We start from the raw sequence: 23,371 nt of genomic DNA on the forward strand, positions 1-23,371 counted from the left end.
CTCGTCGTCCGTGGGTTAACTTGGTGGCAAAGTTTGTTTATAAAAGTGAGGTTGGAGTATGAGTCAAGCACGGTGTGGAGGGTAAACATTTGTTTGTTGTTATTTATAACTTTTCGTCAGTGAAAATACGTATGACATTCTCAAATGTTAATTCATGTAATATTTGGTGATATAAAGATGAATTGATATATGACTTGATGTATAAGGCGGGAAAGAATGCTTTTCATGTGTAATGTAACTCAAAGGAATCGACAGATATAGTTGGGTTACTAAGTCTAAGGTATGCAGTATGTCAGCAAAAATTAATCCTTGTACTTTTCCTTATGTACATTAATAATTGTACGTAATACATCATCGTGGACAGTGGATAGAAATTAAAGGACGAAGGTTTATGCACACTGACACTGAGTTGAGTAGTAGGTTTTATATTATTTCAACTCTGGGAATTGTGTATAAACTAGTCACGCATTTGACGTGTAGCCTGTGTAATTGCTGACCAAAGCTCTTCCCTTTGCCTTGTATTTTTGTGACTGCTGGAGTGAGGAACTGTTGACTAGTATTGTATTATATATTTTTTTTTTAAGTGAACACCTACATGATAATAGCATTAGAAAATTAGATATTAATTTTCAAATTATAATACATCAGTGTAATAAATATTTTTCTTGGTGGAAATCAATAACAGCAAATGTTGTTAAAAACTATGCACAAACGAATGAAGTCACGTCGACTCCTTTAGATCCCATCATTGTTTTGATAGATTTGAAGGTTGATGACGAATAAAATTATAGGTACAGCATTACTAAATACAGGTTGTATTAGACAAATTTATCATACTTTGATTTTGGTATTTTTTTTTTTAGAAGTGCACACTTACGAGATGTAGTAATAGAAAACTAAATGATAATTTTTTAAATCATAATACATCAACATAATATATGTTATTCTTGGCAGAAATCAATAATAGAAAGTTACTAAAAGCTATAAACGAATGAAGTTGCATAGTCTCCTTTAGATGCCATCTTTGTTTTGATAAATTCAGAGGTAGGAGACAGTGACAATGGCCTCATGACCTCTAGAATTATAGGTACTGCATAACTAAATGCAGGTTAGGTTAGGCAGGCAGGGTTTGTTAGGTTAGGTTGGGTTAGAATATATGAATTTAGCATAATTTAATTTCGTCGACCTCTGCCTCTACTAAAACAAACATGGCGTCTCAAGTAGTCAGAGTGGCTATATGATTTCTGCCAAGAATAATGTATTGTTATTTAATTTTCTATTACTATATCGCATAGGTGTGCATTTATAGAAAATTACCTTAATTTCTTTGACCTTCGCATCTACCAAAACAAAGATGGCATTTCAAGCAGTCGAAGTGGCAATGTTTATTTGTGTATAGCTTTTAGCAATTTTTACATTGATGTATTATAATTTACAAAATTATTATTTAATTTTCTATTGCATGGGTGTGCACTTCTAAACATTTACCCCAAATTTTTATGAAAAATAAGTTTTGCATTTTACTGATAACCATGACTGATGTTTATTTGAGGTCCCATAATAGTGATGATTGTCTGCAACACTATGAAATGGATGTTAGGGCGAATTGTCTTCTCCCACTGTCTGTCTCAAAAGTGAATCAACACCTTTTCACTTGGAAATTCAGTCCAGATAGGTTGGCATTTGGTATCTCAACTGAGCCCAAGATCCTTCACAGATGTTCCACACAATTTTTACAAAATCTTCACATAAGAAAAAAAAAAAAGGGGTGGGGCAACAATTAATATTTTCCTTTCTCCTCCTCCTCCTCCTCCTCTTCCTCTTCCTCTTCCTCCTCCTCCCACCACCATTATTAGCCAGTGACAGAAACAAGCTTGCACTCACATGCCATAGAAATCTGAGGGTGCTTGGGAACCCTTGCTAGATGTGGATTTTTTTTTTTTTTTTTTTTCAATTTGGTATTATTTTATATTAAAGACTGTCAGGCAGTTGTAAGTAGGTTAATGTCATCTCAGTAGTATTTGAATAAGGGCTTTTCCTTTCATTGAGCAATCAGAATAAGATTTGATTAATTAATTTCAGATTTATTTCTATTTTGATAGCACTTTCTAGCAAAACAATTATAATAATGATAAATGAATTAATAGATAAATGAAGAACAAATAAGTGATAGTGGTACTCCCCAAGGCAGACGTAGCTCCTCTTGGGGATCGGTGCCACTTGCGTAGAGCCGGTGGCCAGGGCTGGTTGCCACCGTTTGGCCCCCCAACTCTTGGGGTTGGGAGGGTGGTCCCATGACGTAGACGTTGCGGCTCCAGGACCACTTCTAAGCTACCAGAAGAGGCTGGATGACCGCATTGTGAACAGCTGCCCAGGATGTAACACTTCACCCCATACCATACAACACATAATGGAAGACTGCATTATACACAATCATGCACACAAACAACACAACATACACTCTATAAAGGATTTGTGGGAAAACCCAGTTTCGGCTGTGGCATTCCTTGGGGAGACGTGACTGCTCGGACAGACAGTCTAGGGAACAACAACAACAACAACAAATAAGTGATTATAAGATTTACCTCTTTTCTGTCAACAACAAAGCGACTATTGGATTAGTCTCACTGTGGGTAAAAAATTGCAAAATTTTGGATGTCCCAATTGAAAGTTGGTATCCATTCTTTGCTCTTAATCTCCCAATTTGTCCCTGACTTATAAATTGTTTTATTTATGATTCTATGCAATTGGAATCTAATCTGATATCTAAGATGTGATATATATAAATAATGTTTATTAATACACCATTACTTTCTCAGGAACATGGCAGATGCCAGTGGTGGTGCATCAAGCCCCGACGGCGAAGGTGCAGCAGCTAATGCACAGCCATCGCAAGGTGCAACAGCGGCTGATCAGGAATACTATAAAAGCTACGAAGATGTAGAGGTAAGAAGTGCAATGACAAAGTTTGGATTTTTGACTATGGAGATATAATTCTCTTTGCTAAATGAACTTATTTGAAGTTGTCTTCAAATTTAGTATCATTTAGATGTAAAGAGTACAGTATGATAGTTCTAAAAGAAAAAATATACAAATATTTGTATTTTATCACTGGAAAGCAACATTTCTATCTGGGGGGTGGATAATGTTATGCAGAGGAGGTGGAATCATAAGGTAATGCAGGAGAAATTTAAAAAGGGTAATTCATGTGTGGTTATCTGTGTGTGTGTGTGTGTGTGTGTGTGCACATGCCAAAGGCCTTTTCTCCCTTGTAAGAGGGGTAACCAAGTCAAAACACTTGCCAACATCATTTAACCTAAACATTACTTCAGTCAAATCTCCCATCTCAACACCTTAAGAATGAAGAGTCTCTCTGTGCTCCCTTGAGTGACTTGTGTACCAGTCCAGTGGTCGCTGCCAAATACATGAGAACCATGAGTTTTCTGCAGGAGAGATCAGAGGCAATAGATTGATTGATAACATTCCTCACACTTCAGCACCTTCATGGGCAAATAGTCACACCAGTTCCTTACCACACTACTTGAGTTGAAGGCAATGCAGTGAGACAGTATTTCCATAGTAAGGCCCTACAGTCATGGCCAATTTCCCTCAGCCCATCTCCTCATCCACGCAAAGAATTTAACAAAACAGATGATAACATCCCTTTGGTTCACATCATCTATTCATCTACCCACAATCTTCCTCCATATGTGGCTGTATTTTGAATTCTATCTTGCATTCTTGATCTTCCTCTCAAGTTCTTTCCATCAACTTCTGGTTTCCATGTACATTTTAATTGTGATAATAATTGTTGCCTCAAGTTTGGCTGACATTGGTTCTCAAGCTCTCCCATATACTTCTCTGGACTGTTGGCTGTGTTGTATTAGTGTTGGACAGTTTCCATATCACTGGAAGAAATGTATAGAATGAGGAACAGTTGGTAGTTGTCAGCTCCCCATAAGAATGAAGTACAGTTGAAGTTGATAGAGATCTAGGGTCCAATCCAGAGACCAAGTCTCAACACTGCTGGACTGCACCTCCAGATGTAGTTGAAAAGGTTCACAGGTTTTGAAAATGGTCAATCATTCAATCTGTTGCCCCTGGTCTCTCTTGCAGAAGACCTGCAGCCATCATGTAACTGGCAACAGCCTCAGGGTGGGGCCCACAAGTTATCCAGTGAAAATATATTGTGTTGTTGTCTAGGGATTGTTAGTGTGGGGTATTTGTAGTACATTGTGGTCTGTGTTCTCTTGGGTAGCTTGAATCTGTGTCCAGGCCTATTCTGTGTTGGATAGTGTCCTGAATAATTTTTTTTTTTTTTTTTTTTTGTGTGTGTGTGTGTGTATTCACCTCGGATCTGCTGCAGTCTCTGTCGAGACAGCCAGACACCACCCTACGGCAGTGAGCTCAGAGCTCATTATTTGCCGATCTCTGGGTAGGTCTGAGACCACTCACACACCACACACCAGGACAGCAAGGTCACAACTCCTTGACTAACGTCCCATACCTACTCACTGCTAGGTGAACAGGGGTTACACGTGAAAGGAGACAAACCCAACTTATCTCCGCCCGGCCGGGGAATCGAACCCCGGTTCTCTGGCTTGTGAGGCCAGTGCTTTACCAATCCGCCACCGAGCCGTGTGTGTGTGTGTGTGTTTATTTACCTAGTTGTTCCATGTATCTATTATTCTGTGTGGAAAGCTGTCTTTTTTCATATCTCTCCCATAGTGACGCTGCATATTCTAATTTTAGTCTTGCCAGTATAAACAGTATCTTCTTGACCATTTCCTCATCCACGTAGACAAAGGCCACTTTCATTGATCTTGTTAAATTATAAGTTTCTCCAACTATTTTGTTTACATGTTTGTCTGGTGTCATGTCGTTTGAGATAATTACTCCTAGGTCCCTCTCTGAGTTTACTTTTGTAACTTTCTTTGTACCAATTTTGTATTGACCCAATATTCTATTCTTGCTTTTTCCAAATTCCATTATACTGTATTTCTTAATGTTGAAATTCACTTCGTTCTTTATACTCCATTTCCAGACTTTGTCCGGGTCTTCTTGAAAAGATGTGCAAACTTCTTCTGTACTTACTCTCTTCAATACTTTTGCCTTCATCAATGTCATTTATATAAACAGGAAACATTATCAGAGCCAATACAGAGCCTTGGGGGACTCCGCTTATCATATTTACCCAATTTGAGTACCACTCACATATTTCTTCCATTCAAGAAGTCTTTCATCCATTCCAATAATTTTCCTTGTATTCCACCTATTGTTTCAATTTTTCTTTGTAGCTTTTTGTGTGGTACTTTGTCAAAAGTCTTTTGTAAGTCCAAGAAGGCACAGTCTGCCCAACCATCTCTTTCTCGTATTATTTCTATTAATCTTAAGTAAAAGCATATTAAGTTTGTAATACATGATCTTCCACTTCTAAATCCAAATTGGTTGGGGTTTAGTATGTTGTTCTCTTCCAAGTGTTTAGTTAATTTATTTTTAATAACTCTTTCACATATTTTTGCAGTTGTGCTTGCAAGGGATACCAGTCTATAGTTTGTTGGATTTTCTTTATCTCCTCCCTTGTGTATTGGTACAATGTTTGCATTTTTCCAATCTTGTGGTACTTTTCCTTCTTTGAGTGAGAAGTCAATTATCTTTGTATTTTATCTGTAAGTTCATCTATACATTCTTTTAATTTTAAGTTTGCTATTCTGTCGGGTCCATATGACTTTCTGACGTCAAGTTTCTATATTTGGTCCTGTATTTCTTTCCATGTCACCATTATTTCTTTCATTTTGGGGGATCCTTCTCACTGTCATTCATCCCACATTTGTGAGATTCAAGTGTGAATACAGACCTAAAGTGTCTGGTCAGCCATTTCTACATCTTCTATACATTCTTTGTTTCCTTCATGCAGTTTCACTATTTCATGTTTGTCTTTTAGTTTATCATTTACATATCTGTAGAATAGTTTAGGCTGGTCTTTGCATTTGTCTATTATATCTTTTTCATAGTTTCTTTTACTTCTCTGCTTATATCTACATATTAATTTCTTAGTTTGATGTATGTTTGCCATTTAGTCACTTTTTTTTAGGCTTTGCCTCTTCTATCTTTAGCATTGCTACACTTTTTATTAAACCAACACTTGATGTAAACCCTTTTTTGTTTCTGCTTATGTGCATTTTTATCTTTTCCCTCCTTTTATATATACATACATACATATACCAAGGCTTTTTCCCCCTTCCAAGGGAGGTAGCCACAAAGGGAAAGGCATAAAAACACTCCCACCCATTTCATCCCTAAATACACTCCACACCCCTCCCACCCTTCCTCTCATCTGAGCACCTCCTGGATGACGGGTCATCCCTGAACCCTGCCCACCGCCCTGGGTCAGAAGCAGTGTCGCAAGACACAGTACATATATATATATATATATATATATATATATTTAAATGTTTCATTTCCTTCCGTCTTTGTTTCATCATTTGCAAATTTTTTCTAACTAGCGTTTTGAATTTTTTTTCCAACTTTTACAAAGTCAATTTTGTTGTACATTAATCTTGCTTTTCTATGTTTCTCGTTTCTTCTTACAACATTTTGTTCCTTAAGTTCAAACTCTATTAGTATGTGGTCACTCTTACCAGTTGGTGTCTTATAATTTATTTCTTCTACAATTTCAGGCTCAGAAGTGAATGTCAAATCTAGTCTTGAGGGTTCTTCGTTGTGTCTATATCTAGTGATTTCTTTGACTCAATGAGTCAATATATAATCAATGGTCAGATCCAGTTGGATGTTGCCCCAGAGTTCCTCTCCACCTTTTATTGTCAATTTTTTCCCAATTTATTTCCTTTGTGTGTGTGTGTGTGTGTTTGTTTGTTTGTTTGTTTTGGTGGAATATTGAGTTTGGCAGTCTTTTTTGAAGGATCTGCTGCAAAGCCCTCTGTGAGGGGCACCGTCCTAGCCTCCTGATAGGGGGGAGTGTGTGACGTTAAACCATATCATGTTTTGAAAATGAGTACATGGAAAATGACTCTGTTGTCCATTTTGCAGGGCCACCACAGGTAGGTACCTGTCATTGGTCCCTCGTGAAATGAAATTGTTAATGAGTAATTAATTTATTCTCAATTTTGTAGATTTTCACACATTGCCATGTATTCACCCATGCCCCCTCATAATACATTTATTGAATCCCTTTCATTATTGTGTGTTAGATTAATTGGGATGTGATTTAGAGTACACCTGAATGTTACACAAACATGAGTCCCCGTGCCTTTTCTTTCATTAAATAAACAACTTCACAAGTGGAGAATAACATAAACATTCTTCCCAGATTGAATGATGGTTGTAAATCATATATTTTTACAATTATTTTATCATATCTTCACCAGTCTTTACACTCAGCAGGTTTATACTTCAGGAGGAGTATTCGAAATAGTTCCCAAGAACTCTGCTTCCATGCTGAATCCCTGCATAGGCAAGTTCCTGTATCTCTGCCTGTCATCCTCCATGTACCCTTTTGTGTTTGCTGTACTTATGCTTACACCCTGTAGTTTTCACACGTTATCCAAAGGTGTCCACTTTATCCTGGGAAAACTTGTCGTAAGACACATTTCGATTGTGACTTTTCCCTCCCTACTGAGTTCTTTTTCTTTCCCTGAAGAATTTTGGCTAGACCTATGTCGATTTGTTCATGGGTGTATTGTAGTAGTGGAAAGTGTTGTGTATTCTCTCCTGTTGTACACATGTAACCTTTTGTGTGGTTCTTGCTCTTTATCTAATGTAATACTGACACGTACACTCCAAACTTCTTTGGGCTTCCCATTAGATAATAAGAATTATTCTATCAATATACCATAAAGGAGGTAGCCCAGTCAAAGGCATGTCACTTGCTCCCACCCAATCCACTCCCATCAACCACTCTTTTCCCCCTCTCATCTCAACTTCTCATAGATGATGGACCATCCCTACACCCCACCCACTGCCCTGGGTCAGAAGTTGCATGAAGACAGCACTTCCAGAGCAAGGCCACCCCAACCAATCGATGACTCTGCCCCCCTCACACAGAAAAAGAGAAGACGGGGAGAAACCCTTTCAGGCTGCATCAAAACATCATTCACACTCAAACCCCCCCCCCATCACCTGCATAACAGCACCACCCATACACAGCCACCCTCCACCTATCCCCATCACCTGCCCTTTCCCTTCCTAGCCCAACAGACAACCCATCCATCCATCTCGTCCTCAGTTGTCCCCTCAAGTTCTCCACTTCCACCTCCCATACTTCCCTCACTAATCTTTCATCACTCCTTCCATGTGTCCAAACCACCCAAACAATCCTTCACCAGCCCTATCTACTGTCTCCCCCTCCACTCCCACTCTCCTCATTTCTCACTCAGTCCAACCTAGTAACCCCTACCATACTTCTCAGACATTTCGTTTCAAATATACTTAAACTTTTCCTGTCTACCTCTCTTAAATTCCAAGTCTCTGTCCCATAGTGCCATTGGCACAATCACCCCTTCATACAATCTCCTTTTTGCATCAATTACTGGGCGACTAATTCTTGTAACACGTTAATTTTCCGAGGCATTTACATGCTTCTCTCAATTTATAACTTACCTCCACCACTACTGTGACCCCAAATATTTAAAGCTATCCACTTCATCCAACCTCTTTCTGTTTGGATTTACCTCCAACTCACTGCCATTCTCTACCCATGTGCATCACATCACCTTACTTTTTCCCACATTTACCTTCAACTTTCTCCTATCACATACCTTCCCAATATTGTATATCATTCTGTTAACATTATACATAAAATTACAACATAAAAGTGATGCGTCATTGTGTGTATGTGCATACGTATAGCAAGCATGAATGTTCCAGAACATTACAAATAAAATAATAATTAATCATGTAAACAGAAATGGCAGTTTGTAAAGTTCTGGAAGATTCATGCTTGCTATACGTACGCACATACACACAATGACACATCACTTTTACATTGTAATTTTATGTATAATGTATATATCATTGTTAACATTATACATAAAATTACAACATAAAAGTGATGCATCATTTCTTTCCATGTCACCATTATTTCTTTCATTGTGGGGTCTTCTTGTTTTGCTGCTGTTCCTCCTCCTCTGGTTCGAAAAATAACGTATAATGTTAACAGAATGATATACAATACCAAGGTCCATCAGTAACTCCCTTAATCTTTCGATCCTGCCATAAGTGCAGTGTCATCAACAAACAACAACTGGCTCACCTCGAACTTTCCTCCACTTTCTTTAACCCTCTCCAGTCCCCTGACCATTACCCTCACATTTACCTCCCTTACCATCCCATCCATGTATACATTGAACAGCCAAGGCAACATGACACATCCCTGAGGCAGTTCCACCTTTTCCTCAAACCACTCTCTCTCCATTTCCCATTTTGACACAGGGTCTACTACTCTCATAAAAACTCGTGATTGCCCTAAACAACTTTCCCCCAATCCCATATATCTGCAAAACCTCCCACAGTGCCTTCCTATCTACCCTGTCATAAGCCTTTTCCAAATCATTAAAGGCCCCAAAAAATCCTTACCTTTTCTTAAAGCTACACTGTTCCTCAACAATTACTCCCTCTGTTCCTCTCCTAATCCTCTCAATTTAAAACCCTCCCTTAAGCCTTCCCAACCACACTAACAAACTGATCCCTCTGAAATTTCTACACTCACATTTGTCCCCTTTTCCCAAGATTGACTGGAAACTCCCACCCCCACAACATCTGACAACACTCCCAAGGCCCTCCTGTAGATCTCCTCAGAGAAGAAACATTGGGGTGTTTTCTGTGCTGTGCACAAGGAGTTAAGATGAAACAAATAGGAGGGGGTGGGTGGAGGCTGGGTGCATGCCCTAGCTGGCAACCCCCCTTATATGGGGGAAGAGATCATTGGTATATGGATTAATAATTTTATTTCCCAAGGATGGCAGGACCAACATTTGTGAGAATATGTTTTCAGTCCTTGTTTCTTAAGTAATCCATACAACAAGAACATCATATTTTGTAATGCAGATTATCTCAAGAACATTGAACTTTTGTCGTGACGGTGGGAGTCTTAAAAGGGAGGTGGAGGGAGCTTCTGTCCTCAATAAATTCTTCTGCAGAGCAACAGTCTTCCCTCATCTTATTTCATGTGTGTGTGTGTGTGTGTGTGTATATATATATATATATATATATATATATATATATATATATATATATTGGAAAACTGTAAACATCAGACTCCATTGAAGGGTTTCTTTGCCCGACGTTTTGATTCCCGTCCAGGAATCGTCTTCAGGGTGTATAATGGTTACAAGATGGTGAACTACTTATAAATTGTCAGAGTGGTAAACCTGGGAAAGGTTCACACTCAATCACATGTACAAGCATACCTCTTTATAATATTAAATACACTACAATTAAAATTAAATATTGGTTCCAAATAAAATAGAAATAAAAATTTACATGGCTGTGTACGTAAGTGTAGAAAAAGCATCAGAATGTAACACAGCAATGTAAATTTTTATTTTTATTTTATTTGGTACCAATATTTCATTTTAATTGTAGTGTAGGGAGGGAGACAGGAGGAAGTGGATAGCTTTAGATACTTGCAAATGTGGCAGGAAAGGGAACGGAGGTAGAATGTAGTTTGAGAGAAGCAAGTAAATCCCTTGGGGGATTAAAAAGTGTAATGAGAAATAGACATTTGGGAATGGATACTAAGAGGAGATTGTATGGATTGATAATGCCAACAGCACTGTATGGGGCAGAAACATGGAATATAAGGGAGGAGGAATTTTAATGTGTTTGAGATGAAATGTCTGAGAAGTATTGTAGGGGTTATGAGGCTGGATAGAGTGAGAAATGAGGAGGTGAGGAGGAGAACAGGGGTGGAAAGGGAGTTGAGAGATAAGGTTGATGAAGGAATATTGGGATGGTTTGGACACATGGAAAGAATGGATGAAGAAAGATTAGTGAAGAGGTGGAAGGAGTGAACATGAGGGAGTGACCAAGGATGAGATAGATGTATGGGGTAAAAGGGGCATTGGGGTTTGGTGGGGGTGAGGGAGTATGTGTGAATGATATTTTGACTGTCCAAAGGGAAGGTTGTCAATTAATTGAAGTGGCCTTGCTATGGATGTGTTGTGTGTTGCTACATTGCTTCTGACCCAGGGCAGTGGGCGAGATGCAGGGATGACCTGTCATCCAGGAGGAGCCAAGAGTGGGGAGGGGGGTGAATGGGAGTGGAGTATGTGAAGATGGAACTGGTGGGAGTGGATTTTATGGCTGTTTTTGGCTACCTCCCTTGTAACGGGGAAAAATCCTTTTGTATATGTATGTATGTATAAATTTATGTAGTCATTAACCAAGTATTAGGATCAGGGATAGCTCTTCATCCACAAGGAGCAAAAAAAAAAAAAAAAAGAGAACAAATGGTGATGGCTGGGTGTGAGATGGACAAAATGTTGGGTGCATGGTTTGGCTGGTCATCTCCCTTGTAAGGAGGAACCATCCATTTGGTATATTTAAATATTTTTAGTTTTGCTGTTGATATCTATCAAAACAATGTAAAGCAGTCCAAGTTACAATAGATCTTTATTCTAGATACACCGACTGATGATTCAAGATGGTCCACGGACTGACACTTACCGGAAGGCAATCATGGAAAACAAGCACCTGTTTAAAGACAAGATAGTTATGGATGTAGGGGCAGGAACAGGTTTGTATATCTGCCTTTAGTAATCAGGATTATGAAACGTTATTACTATTTTCTCTCTCCCTTTTTTGGAGGGTTCCAATGGAGAAGTAATGCAGAAATGATATCTTTTGGTATGGTTTTGATGAACTCAAAATTGATCCGCACATACCCATTTCTTCCCATGCTTTTATGATGTTTTTCCACAACTTTGTTCCCTTTTGTATATGTGCTGACTGCCATTAGTCCTGCAGGTCTCATTTCTGGACCCCCAAGATCTAAGATTCCATTTGGAGAGGTGGAGATATTGTAGGAGTGCTCGGCTTCAGACATGTCTCACACACATGGCCTTTTCAGCATAAGGGGAAGTTCCCCCAGGACTCCATTACATTGGGGGAACATATGCATTAAAACCTAATACTTTGCATAGAATTATATAACCTTGGACTCTTAACTAATCTATGTACCTATATACCAAGGGCACACATTCACTTCCATCTACCACCCTTGTCACCCTCTCATCTTAGTTCCTTATGGATGAAGAGTCATCCCTATTCCTTAACTGATAGGTTGCTATATTCTTGCAATACCCTTGTTCCCATGTTATGCATGTTTGTTATTTGTTAGAATCAGAAGTGGAGTGAATGGTTTGAGATAAAGGTGGAACTTCACCAGGGATGTGTTATTTCGCCTTGGCTGTTCAATTTATACATGGATTGGGTGGTGTGAGAGGTAAACGCAAGGGTAATGAGTCAGGGATTGGAGATGGTTAAAAAGATGGAGAAAAATGAGAGATAAGCCAGTTGTTGTTGATGACACTGTGCTTGTGGCAGGGTCAGAGAAGGGATTGAGGAAGTTAGTGACAGAGTTTGGGAAGATGTGCAAAAGAAGAAAGTTGAAAGATAAATGTTGGTAAAAGTAAGGTGATGAGATGTACCAGGGGAGAAAGTGGCAGGAGACTGGAAATGAGTATTAAGGGAGAGAGGCTGGAGGAAGTGGATAGTTTTAGATACTTGGGTGCAAATGTGACGGGAAAAGGTGTGGATGTAGAATGTAGGTTGAGAGAAGGAAGTAAATGACTTGGGGGATTAAAAACTGTAATGAGAAATAGACATTTGAGAATGGATACTAAGAGGAGATTGTATGAAGGAGTGATTGTGCTGACAGCACTGTATGGGGCAGAAACATGGAACATAAGAGAAGAGTTTAGATGTGAGATGAGGTGCCTGAGAAGTATGATAGGGGTTACTAGGTTGGATAGAGTGAGAAACAAGGAGGTGAGGAGGAGAGTGGGGGTGAAAAGGGAGTTGGGAAATTAGGTTGATGAAAGAATATTGGGATGGTTTGGACACATGGAAAGAATGAGTGAAGAAATATTAATAAAAGAGGTGTGGAAGGCAGAGGTGGAGTGAACACGAGGGGGCAACCAAGGATGAGATGGATGGATGAGGGTAAAGGGACATTGGGAAAGAGGGGAATGTCTGTTGAGGAAAGACGGGAGAAGACAGATGATAGGGGCGAATGGAGAATGGTTTTGTATGGATGATGCTGTGAGGGTGTATGTGTGAAAAATAATTTGATGCAGACCAAAGGGATTTCTCCCCATCTTCTCTTTTTCTGCATGAGGGCACAGAGAGGGGGGTTGCCAATTCAATGAAGTGGGCTTGCTGTGGATGTGCTGTCTTGTGACACTGCTTCTGACCCAGGGCATTGGACGAGATACAGGGATGACCTGTCATCCAGGAGGTGCCAAGATAAGAGGGTGGAGGGGAGTGGAATATGTAGGGTTGGAATGGGTGGGGGTGGCTTTTATGCCCATGTTTTCTTGGCTACCTCCCTTGTAAAGGGGAGCCTGTGGTAAATGTATGTGATTTGTGGATGAGGAGTGGGGGTAGAGGTTGCTATATGCAGTAGTAAGGGCAAACCAGCTTCTGCTGTACAGGCAGTGCTGTGCCTTGTTGCATGGCCTGCAACCCAGGTCAAAGGGAGTACAGTTAGGTGCAGTACTTTCACAGCATGGCACAAAAAGGGCTTTTTGATATATGTATGTATATGTGTATGGACATATGATCAATGTGTTGAAACTGGTATATGATTTATATTCTGTCTAATTGGGTCAAAACCTTTGCACACAGGAATCCTCTCACTGTTTATGGCAGCTGCTGGAGCTCGGAAGGTTTATGCAGTGGAGGCCAGCGGCCTTGCAGAAGTCGCAAAACAAATTGCCATTGACAATAATTTTGGCAACATCATCGAGGTCATCCATGGCAGGGTTGAAGATGTAACTTTGCCAGAAGGAGTAGAAATAGATGTCATGGTGTCAGAGTGGATGGGGTTCTACCTTCTGCATGAGTCTATGTTAAACTCCGTCATCAAGGCAAGAGACAAATTCCTTTCAGAAGATGGAATCTTGTTTCCTTCGGAAGCCAGGTTATATGTGTGTCCGTGCAGTCTTGAACCTCTCTTTAAAGATCAGATTGATTTTTGGGACTCTGTGTATGGTTTCAACATGAATGCAGTTAAGAAACAGGCTATCTTGGCCAAGATGTCAAAGCCAGAAGTGTGTTTAGTTCCAGAGTCGGATCTTTTGGCAGAACCAGTTTGTGTAAAAACATTCAATTTGCGATGGGTGACTGAAGAAGAGGCTTTTGAATTTAGTGAGACCACCTTCGTCGACACAATAACATCTGGTAAATACCATGGTTTATGCCTCTGGTTTGAGTGTGATTTTGATGGTCGTGATTATGATGAAGATGGTGTGGAATTCGGCTCTTTGGTTACCTTGTCTACAGCTCCATCTGTGCCGCCCACACACTGGAAACAAACTGTTGTAGTGTTCGGCAATGCATTTGAAACTCAGAGTGAGGGCAAGAATATAAATGGCATTGAAGATGATTCAGAAATGGTTTCTGCACAGGGAGGAGAACAGGCCTGCAGTTTGGGCAGAGATGAGAAAGTGCAAGAAAATTCATGGGAATTGGAAGAAGGGGATATCATTGGTTGGAAGCTAAGTATCACCAAGAATGCAGACAATCCACGGCACATAAACATGATGGTGGAGATGCTAGATCCTGAGACAGAAGAGCACCCAATACCATGTGGGTGCCCAATGGCACGCTGCCTAGTCATCAAAACTATGATAGAGCGTGAAGATGAAATAGCAAATCAACCAGAATATAATGTGCTATCAAAATAAATTGTAAATATTTGAAATAGTTTTATATACAATTTAAAAATGGTGATTTATACAGACTTAGGTTTTCATATGACTTTATTAAAACTTACAGGCTAGGGCTGTGATACATAACAATATAGCTTTTGCCTTAATAAAATTTTTTTTACTGTAAAATTAAAGGAAATAAAGCTATTTAGTTGACATTTTAGAAATGATTGGGTTACCACTTATTACCCATTAAATTCTGTAAATTATTTTACCTAGTGAAACATGATTTTGTATTGATAAGAACAGCAATCTTGGCAACAGATTTTCATACATTTCTGCAGACAAACGAAGACTATGCACTTGGTGCTAAAAGTGACTTGTCCATGAATTTCTTCTTCGTGAAACACAACCACCACTTGGAAGGTTTCCCATCAGTGGTACTAAACACCCGCTCACACACACGAGTTCCCGTCTCTTGCCGTACTTGCTGCAAGTATTGCTGCATCAACTCTGTAAAGAAAATAAATGTGCACTTACAAAAATAATCAGTAAGATATGCCATCAGTACACTTTATTTCTATTTCTTTGAAAGTAAATGTCACAATACAATAAATAAACCCTCTGTTTACCTAGTTCTTGTTCATTCTTTGGCTTGGCATAGACTGCATTGAGGGGGAAAGTCGGATCCCCTGGGATGGGGAATTTGGAAACGGCCAAAGAGTACATCTCGTTAGCCCCTTGGTTCTTATCCTTACACTTTGCTAGTTTCTTTAAACATTCAGTGATGTACAAGGTGATGTAAATGAGTGTTCTGTCAGTTTCTCCCTGAAGAAAAAGATTTGTTTACAACTATGTAAAATTTATTATATAAATCAAAGGTCTCTTCCCCCTTGTTAGGGATGGTCAAATTAAACCACAAACCCACTTCATACACATTAAAACAAATTTATTACTCCTACTGTCCTTGCACTTTGTGGATGACAGGTCATCCACATACTCTTCCTAACCTCGGCACAACAACCAGGTCTTGAACACATGTTTGACCTTGCATGCAACTGGCAGCTATGCATAGTACCAATAAGCCAGAGCAGGATCTAATCTTTTTATTTTTGATGGGAGAAGTTACCACTCAAGGAATGGGGGACCATTACCCACAGTGACCCACTTGGTTGTTTTCCACAAAGCAACTAAGCAAGGGAATACAGTTGCAGAACATCTGTTGAGACCCAAAGAACTATACAATGGAGTCCCCCAAGAGGCAGCATGGCCCCCATTGCGCTACACTGTCACTGATGTTAACCTATTCATGTATGGCCTTGACTCAGTAACTTGATGCAGCCCAAAGGGATTTCTCCTGGTCTTCTCTATTTACTCATGAAGGGAAAATGAGCAAAGGTAGCAATGTCAATGAAGTGATGGGGATCAACCAGCTCATGCTGCTATGGAGGTACTCTTATCTTCCTGGGTGGGAAGCAGGGATGGCCCTTCATCCACAAGGAAATAAGAGATTTTTAAAAGGGAAACAAACAGATGTGGGATGGGTAGAGGTTGGGTGTATGTTGGCTGGCTACTTTCTTGATAAATAGGTATAGATAGAAAAGCAACACCTCTCACACCTAACCCAGATCACATCAATTTTTTTACTTTCGGTCTACAAAACACCAAGGGCCTTTTACCCCTTATAAGGGAGGTAGCCAATGTCAAATGCATAAATCCATTCCCTACCATTTCATCTCCACATACTCCACTCCCATTCACCACCCCTCCCTCTTTTCTTGGCTCCTCCTGGATGACAGGTCATCCCTACATTTTGCCCACTGCCCTGGGTCAGAAGTAAAGCAGCAAAACACAGCACATCCACAGCTAGGCTGCTTCATTTAATTGGCAGCCCCCCTCTCCATACCCTCATGCAGAAAAAGAGAAGACAGGGAGAAATCACTTTGGGCTGCATCAAAATATCATTCACACATACTCTCTCATCCCCGCCCACTCCCATGCATCACAGCATCATCCATATACAACCAAAATATTATTCACACATACTCCCTTATCTTCCCACCCATTCCCATGCATGCATTAAAGCATCATCCATATACAACCATTCTCCACTCACTCAATCTTCTGTCTTCTCCCTTCCTTCCTCAACAGACCCCTCTTACCCAATGCCCCTTTTACCCCATCCATCCATCTCATCCTTGGTTGCCCCCTCATGTTTGCTCCTTCCACCTCTGCCTTCCACACTTCTTTTGATAACCTTTCTTCATTCATTCTTTCCATGTGTCCAAACCATCCCAATACTCTTTCATCAACCCTATCTCCCAATTCCCTTTCCAACCCCACTCTCCTCCTCACCTCCTCATTTCTCACTCTATCAAGTCTACTAACACCTACCAAACATCTCAAGCATTTTATCTCAAACACAAACTTCCTCTCTACAAAATAGCTGCTAAAAACACACAGATTCATCTTAACAAACTAGAAGTTCTCAGTAATGTTACCTATCATGAACCCAGAACCACCCAATAGTTAAAATAACTGGCCACCTCCTCCCATTCCAGAGAAACCCTAAAATACCGAGCCTCTCACGTTTGACACACATATACACGACCTTAATCCTATACATTAAAGACCTCTCAGTGAAAACTAATATGAGCTTACTTAGAACAGGTTCTGGACATCAGAAAGAAACACTTACTACTGTATAAAAACAACCCTTAAGAACTATATTTAATGCTGTCACAGCATGTTATCCAATAATTAAGAAAACAAAGACATCACACAAGAAACACAAAATAATGCATTAAAAATAATAACATTCATCCACCAAAAGACTCTCTCCCTTATAAGGGGGGGGGGGGGTTCAACCTAGTTAAGTTATACACACACCTTTCTCCTATCCCACAACAATCCAATCCCTTCCAGTTGAGCACTTTGTGGATGAAGGGTTATCCCTGCCCCCTGTCACATTGTTCAGGTCAGAAGCAAATGCATTTAGGAAGACTATATGTTTACAGGAAGTAAAGAATTATTTTTCCATATTTATATACCAAGAGCTTTTTCCTCCTTACCAGGGAGGTAGCCAAAGTCACCCATTCCACTCCCATCCACAGAGGGAGGGAGGGGTAGACAGATGATGGGTCATCCCTGCATCTTGCACACTGCCCAGGGTCAGAAGCAATGCAGCAAGGCCACTTCATTTAATTAGTGACCCCCTCTCTGTCCATTCATGCAGAAAAAAAGTGAAGAAATCCCTTCAGGGTGCATCAAAATATCTTTCACACTTAACCCCTAACCCCCCCCCCCTTTCATGCATCACAGCATCATCCATACACAACCATTCTCCACTCACTCCTATCTTCTCCTTTCCTCAACACCCCTTTCACCCCATCCATCTCATCCTCTGTCGATCCCTCCTATTTAATGCATCCACCTCCTTCCACATTTCTTTTTTTAATTTTTCTTCACTCATTCTATCCATGTGTTGAAACTGTGTGTATTTACCTAGTTGTATTTTACGGGAAGGGGAGCTATGCTCGTGGGGTCCCGTCTTCATATCTCATTTTATCTAAACTATTTTTAAATTCATGTATTGTTTTTGCACACACCACTTTCTCATCTAACTTGTTCCAACTGTCTATTACTCTGTGAGGAAAGCTGTTCTTTTTCAAATCTCTTCTATAGCTGTCTTTTTTTATTTTCTTTCCGTGTCCTCTTGTATTTCTGTCATCCCATTTTATCAGATTCTCTCTATCAGTAATTTCTATGCCTTTCATGATTCTGTAAATAGCTATCAAATCTCCTCTCTCTTCTTTGCTCTAGTGTCTGTAGTTCAAGTTTTGCTAGTCTCTCTTCATATGATAGTTTTGAGAGTGTTGGTGCCAATTTTGTAATTGCTCTTTGTATTCTTTCAAGTTTTTTTATACATTTTTTTGTACTTGGTGACCATATCGTTGCTGCATATTCCAATCTTGGTCTTATCAGGGTGATTAGGATTTTCTTCACCATTTCTTCATCCAGGTATGTAAATGCAACTTTGATTGTTCTTATTAAATTATAAGTTTCTCCAAAAATCTTATTTATATGTTTCTCAGGTGACATATTATTCATAACAATGACTCCCAGGTCCTTCTCATTTTCTACTTTTTTTATTTCTTCTTCTCCCAATTTATATGCTCTTGTTATTCTGTTTTTGCTTTTTCCAAATTCCATTACACTACACTTTTTTGTATTGAACTCCATCTCCCACTTCCTACTCCATTCCTGTACTTTATTTAGATCTCTCTGTAGTGACTCACAATCTTCAGTTTTCACTCTTTTCAGTAGTTTTGCATCATCTGCAAAGAAGCTCATATAGCTTTCAATTCCTTCATCCATATCATTAATATATATAACAAACATTATTGGGGCCAGAACTGTTCCCTGCAGAACACCGCTTATTACTTCATCCCATTTTGAGTGCTGGTTTCTTATCACTACTCTCATTTTTCTTTCTTGCAAAAAGTCTTCCATCCAATTTAGTAGTTTGCCCTGTATTCCTCCTTCAGTTTCTAATTTCTTAAGCAACTTCTTATGTGGTACTTTGTCAATTGCTTTCTTTAGGTCTAAAAATGCACAGTCCGCCCATCCATCTCTTTCTTGTATTATATCTATTAGCCTTGAATAGAAACATATTAAATTGGTGACGCATGATCGTCCTTGTCTGAATCCAAATTGCCTTGGATTTAACCACTTCAATACGGTGCCGCACACGTAGGCGTCATGGACTTAGATCTCGGTGGCAGCAGCCAATGCCAGCCGTACGACGTGTCGTAATAATACTCGCATCATAAAATATAGTCACCGCTTATATCGATCGATCTCTCTTCACCCGTGAATTTTGATAACCATAGAAAATGCGATTACAAAAGAATTAGAAAGAATGTCATTATGGAGGGGCGACTACAATAAATATAATCAAGACGCCGATATGGCAGCCTCGCGAATACACTCGCTCCCCATGACGCCTATGTGTGCGGCACCGTAGGTAAGGGGTTAACACTTTGTTTTTTTCTAAATATTTTACCCATCTACTTTTGATAATTCTTTCACAAATTTTTGCTATTGTACTTGTTAGAGAGACTGGTCTATAGTTGGTAGGTTCTTCTTTATTTCCTCCTTTATATATAGGTACTATATTTGCTTTTTTCCAATCTTCTGGAACTTTTCCTTCTTTCAAGGAACTATTTAGTATGCTATGTATTTTGTCTGCCAGTTCATTCCTGCATTCTTTCAGTATCCAGTTTGCTATTTCATCTGGTCCATGCGATTTTCTGACATCAAGATTACTCAAGTGTGTTAATATTTCATTCTTTGTTCCTTCTATTTCTTCCATACTTTTCCACTCCTTTTTTGTAAATTTTTGTCAAAGTATTCCATTTCTCTTCTACTGTTGTTTCTTCTTTGTATATTTCTTCCCTGTTTTCCTTTTGAAAGAATTCTCTTATTTTATCAAAGTTTGTTTTTTCATACATCATTCTTCCTTTTCTATATTGTTCATTTCTTTTCATATATTTTTCTTCATTAAGTTCCAGTTCAATCAATATGTGGTCACTTTTACTTATTGGTGTTTTATATTCAATTTTGTCCACTATTCTAGGTTCGGATGTAATTATTAGGTCTAGTCTCGATGGCTCTTCTTCATTTCTATACCTAGTGTTCTACTGTATCCATTGTGTCATTGTATGGTCAGTAACCATCTCGAGTAGAGCGTTTCCCCATGAGCCGTCTCCACCCTTTAATGTCATTTCTTCCCAGCAGATTTCTTTGCAATTAAAGTCACCCATCATAACTATTTTTCCTCCCTCTTCCATTATCTTGTTTAATGTTATCTTTGTGTCCTCTAACATACTTTTATGTTCACTCTCTTCCCATGAGGCTGTTTTCGGGGGCACATAATTTATCACAAACTTTCTGCTCTTCTTATCTCTGTTTTCTACTTCCATCATTATCATCTCTACTGTATTCTTTCCATATGTGACACACTTCACGTTTATATCCTTCTTAGTCAGGAACATAACTCCACCCCCTTCCTTTTTCACTCTGTTTCTAATCCAATAATTATATGCATCATGTCCTACACTGTTGGGTGGTAGTGGACCTTTTAATTTTGTTTCTACAATTCCCATTATGTCTGGTTCTTTTTCTTTCAAATAATCATTCAGCTCATTCAATCCTGTTATTAATCCATCTATATTTGTGTAAGACACTCTTAGTTTTCTGCCACTTCCATTGTGTTCTCTGTTTCCCTTTTGTTTTTCTCTTGTATGTCGACTTTCTTTAGTTTCATATTCACTACTCTCCAATAGAATCTCTCTTTTTCTGACTCCGTTCTTATCTCGTTTTTTTCCTTAGCTTCAAGTCTTTTCTGTTTTTCTTCCTCTCTTTCCTCTTTATTCATTTCCCTTTTTATCCATACCTTTTTATATTGTTCACTTGTTGCTAGTTTCCCTGTTTTGGATAAGATATTCTCAGCCGTAGTTTGTGACCTGAATTTAACCCCTTCCATACGGTGCCGCACACGTAGGCGTCATGGACTTAGATCTCGGTGGCAGCAGCCAATGCCAGCCGTACGACGTGTCGTAATAATACTCGCATCATAAAATATAGTCACCGCTTATATCGATCGTTCTCTCTTCACCCGTGAATTTTGATAACCATAGAAAATGCGATTACAAAAGAATTAGAAAGAATGTCATTATGGAGGGGCGACTACAATAAATATAATCAAGACGCCGATATGGCAGCCTCGCGAATACACTCGCTCCCCATGACGCCTACGTGTGCGGCACCGTATGGAAGGGGTTAATTTTAATTGGTCTGGTCTTGTCTGTACTATATTTCCCGAGCCTGAATTTCTCTTCGATTTGTCTCATTATTTCTGGTTCATCTTCCTGAACTAATTCTAGTAAATTTTTTACTTTTTCATTTTCCTCTTTGATTCTTGTGGTTCTATCTGGGTTATGTTTCTCTTCCATTCCTAATATAATTATACATTTCTTTCTGTCTGCTAAGTCTCTTACTATATTCTCCTTCTGTCTCATCACTTTAATAACTGAGTTTTCAGTTTGTTCATTCATTTGCTGTCTGATTATGTCAGTGAATGCAACTTTGCTATTTTCTTGGATTTTTTTCCAACCCTTCTTGTTCTCCTTATTATTCTCCTTTAAGACTTTATTCTCTTCTTTTACTTCTTTTAACTGATTTTTTAATTCTTCAATTTCCTTAGTTAAGTTTTTGTTCGCCTTCTCTAGTTCTTCCAATTTTTCAACCCTCCGTATAATGTTGTTAACATGACCGAACCTACGCTCCAAGTCCTCGATCATCTTATCGACCTTCTCTTCTAGTCTTGTCAGTCGGGGGGGGATTTGTGTCCCCCCACCCTCTTTAAATCCCTGGAAAATATTCTCATCACTTTCTACTGTATTGCTCTTATCTATACTTCTAATCTTTACATTTTTATTAGACATTTCATCGTCGCTCAGCTGGTCGGGGGGCCGTTTGTTTACCTTTCGCCTGTCTGCCTGGGCCAAGTCCTCTCCTTCCTCATTTCCTTCCATTTCCCTCAGCAATCCCTCCCCTTCTCCTCTTTCCCTACTTTCCTACTACCCCACAAGCAATTTCCCCCCACCCTGTAAATACAATAGGCACTTCTCTTTGCGTTGGGATCCACGAAACTTCAATTTTCTTCAGAACGTCTTCTAAGCCGTCCGTTCGTTGAAGTGTGTGTGTGTGTGTGTGTATATATATATATATATATATATATATATATATATATATATATATATATATATATATATATATATATATATATATATATATATTCTGTTAAAAACGACAGCAAAAGAATTATTGATTAGTTTTTTCCGTGAGCTCTCAAGCTTGCGAAAAGTAGATTTTTGGTAGGGGGAAAGGGAGTAAATCAGATTTCCAAAATTCATAGGAAACACAAAAGTTATAATAGACACAAAAGTATAGTACACAATAAACACAATACAAGAAATTAATACAAGAAATACAGCAAAAAACAAAATACAAGCACAACAAAATAGTTATCAAGACGTTTCGCAGATCTTTCTGCATATGGATAAAGGAGCTGCAACCTGCCATTAATAGGCAGGTAAATGATTTCGCCCTCCTCCCTAGCATGAAACCTGTTCGGAGGAGCCAGATGGACAATCCCAAGACATCGGGCTCTCCTTCCCAGAGGCTCCCCATTCCCCGCGAAAGGGAAGAACTTCCTACCATACGTCGTTCCCAAAGACTGAGAAGCAGATTGGCGCCGAACCCGGGAGTGACCTCCCCGAGTACCATTTCCGCCAACTTGTGATCTCTCCCAGTGTTTGTGGTCCTGCGTGTGACTTCCCCCAGTTGCAACACGGTGACTTCTCCCCGTGCTTCCCATTTAATTTAAAATATGCTCCCTTTCCCTTTTTTTTTCT

General features: G+C 39.3%; 2 protein-coding genes across 7 annotated transcripts in view; one reads left to right on the forward strand and one right to left on the reverse strand.

Moving 5' to 3' along the window:
* Positions 1–15,171, forward strand: Art8 (Arginine methyltransferase 8). Of its 6 annotated transcripts, none has more exons than XM_076202291.1 (4): positions 1–81; positions 2,820–2,946; positions 11,641–11,755; positions 13,867–15,171. In XM_076202291.1, the coding sequence occupies exons 1-4, from the start codon at positions 59–61 to the stop codon at positions 14,925–14,927; spliced, it is 1,326 nt and encodes a 441-aa protein (XP_076058406.1). In that variant the 5' UTR covers positions 1–58; the 3' UTR covers positions 14,928–15,171. The 6 variants fall into 6 exon arrangements, with proteins under 6 accessions (XP_076058406.1, XP_076058409.1, XP_076058408.1 ...); XM_076202294.1 differs by having other exon boundaries at positions 44–72; XM_076202293.1 differs by lacking the exon at positions 1–81 and adding an exon at positions 377–408.
* Positions 14,985–23,371, reverse strand: part of Arpc3A (Actin-related protein 2/3 complex, subunit 3A) — a 14,156-nt gene continuing 5,769 nt past the window's right edge. Inside the window, exons 3-4 of the mRNA XM_076202298.1 lie at positions 15,524–15,719; positions 14,985–15,404 (exon numbers count right to left, since the gene is read on the reverse strand). Of these exons, the coding sequence (XP_076058413.1) occupies positions 15,247–15,404; positions 15,524–15,719 (354 nt within the window). The 3' untranslated portion in view covers positions 14,985–15,246. The remainder of the gene's footprint in view (positions 15,405–15,523; positions 15,720–23,371) is intronic.

Source organism: Oratosquilla oratoria, chromosome 18 (genome assembly GCF_046742065.1).
Source record: "Oratosquilla oratoria isolate Oo_2021 chromosome 18, ASM4674206v1, whole genome shotgun sequence".
Classification (NCBI taxonomy): Eukaryota; Metazoa; Arthropoda; class Malacostraca; order Stomatopoda; family Squillidae; genus Oratosquilla; species Oratosquilla oratoria.

What these genes read in the sequence shown, in the direction of transcription:
- Art8 (XM_076202291.1), top strand. Translation starts at nt 59, where the DNA reads ATGAGTCAAGCACGGTGTGGAGG. An exon ending in AGTCAAGCACGGTGTGGAGG is followed by an intron (nt 82 to 2,819) that starts GTAAACATTTGT and finishes TTACTTTCTCAG; the next exon opens with GAACATGGCAGATGCCAGTG. An exon ending in GGATGTAGGGGCAGGAACAG is followed by an intron (nt 11,756 to 13,866) that starts GTTTGTATATCT and finishes CTTTGCACACAG; the next exon opens with GAATCCTCTCACTGTTTATG.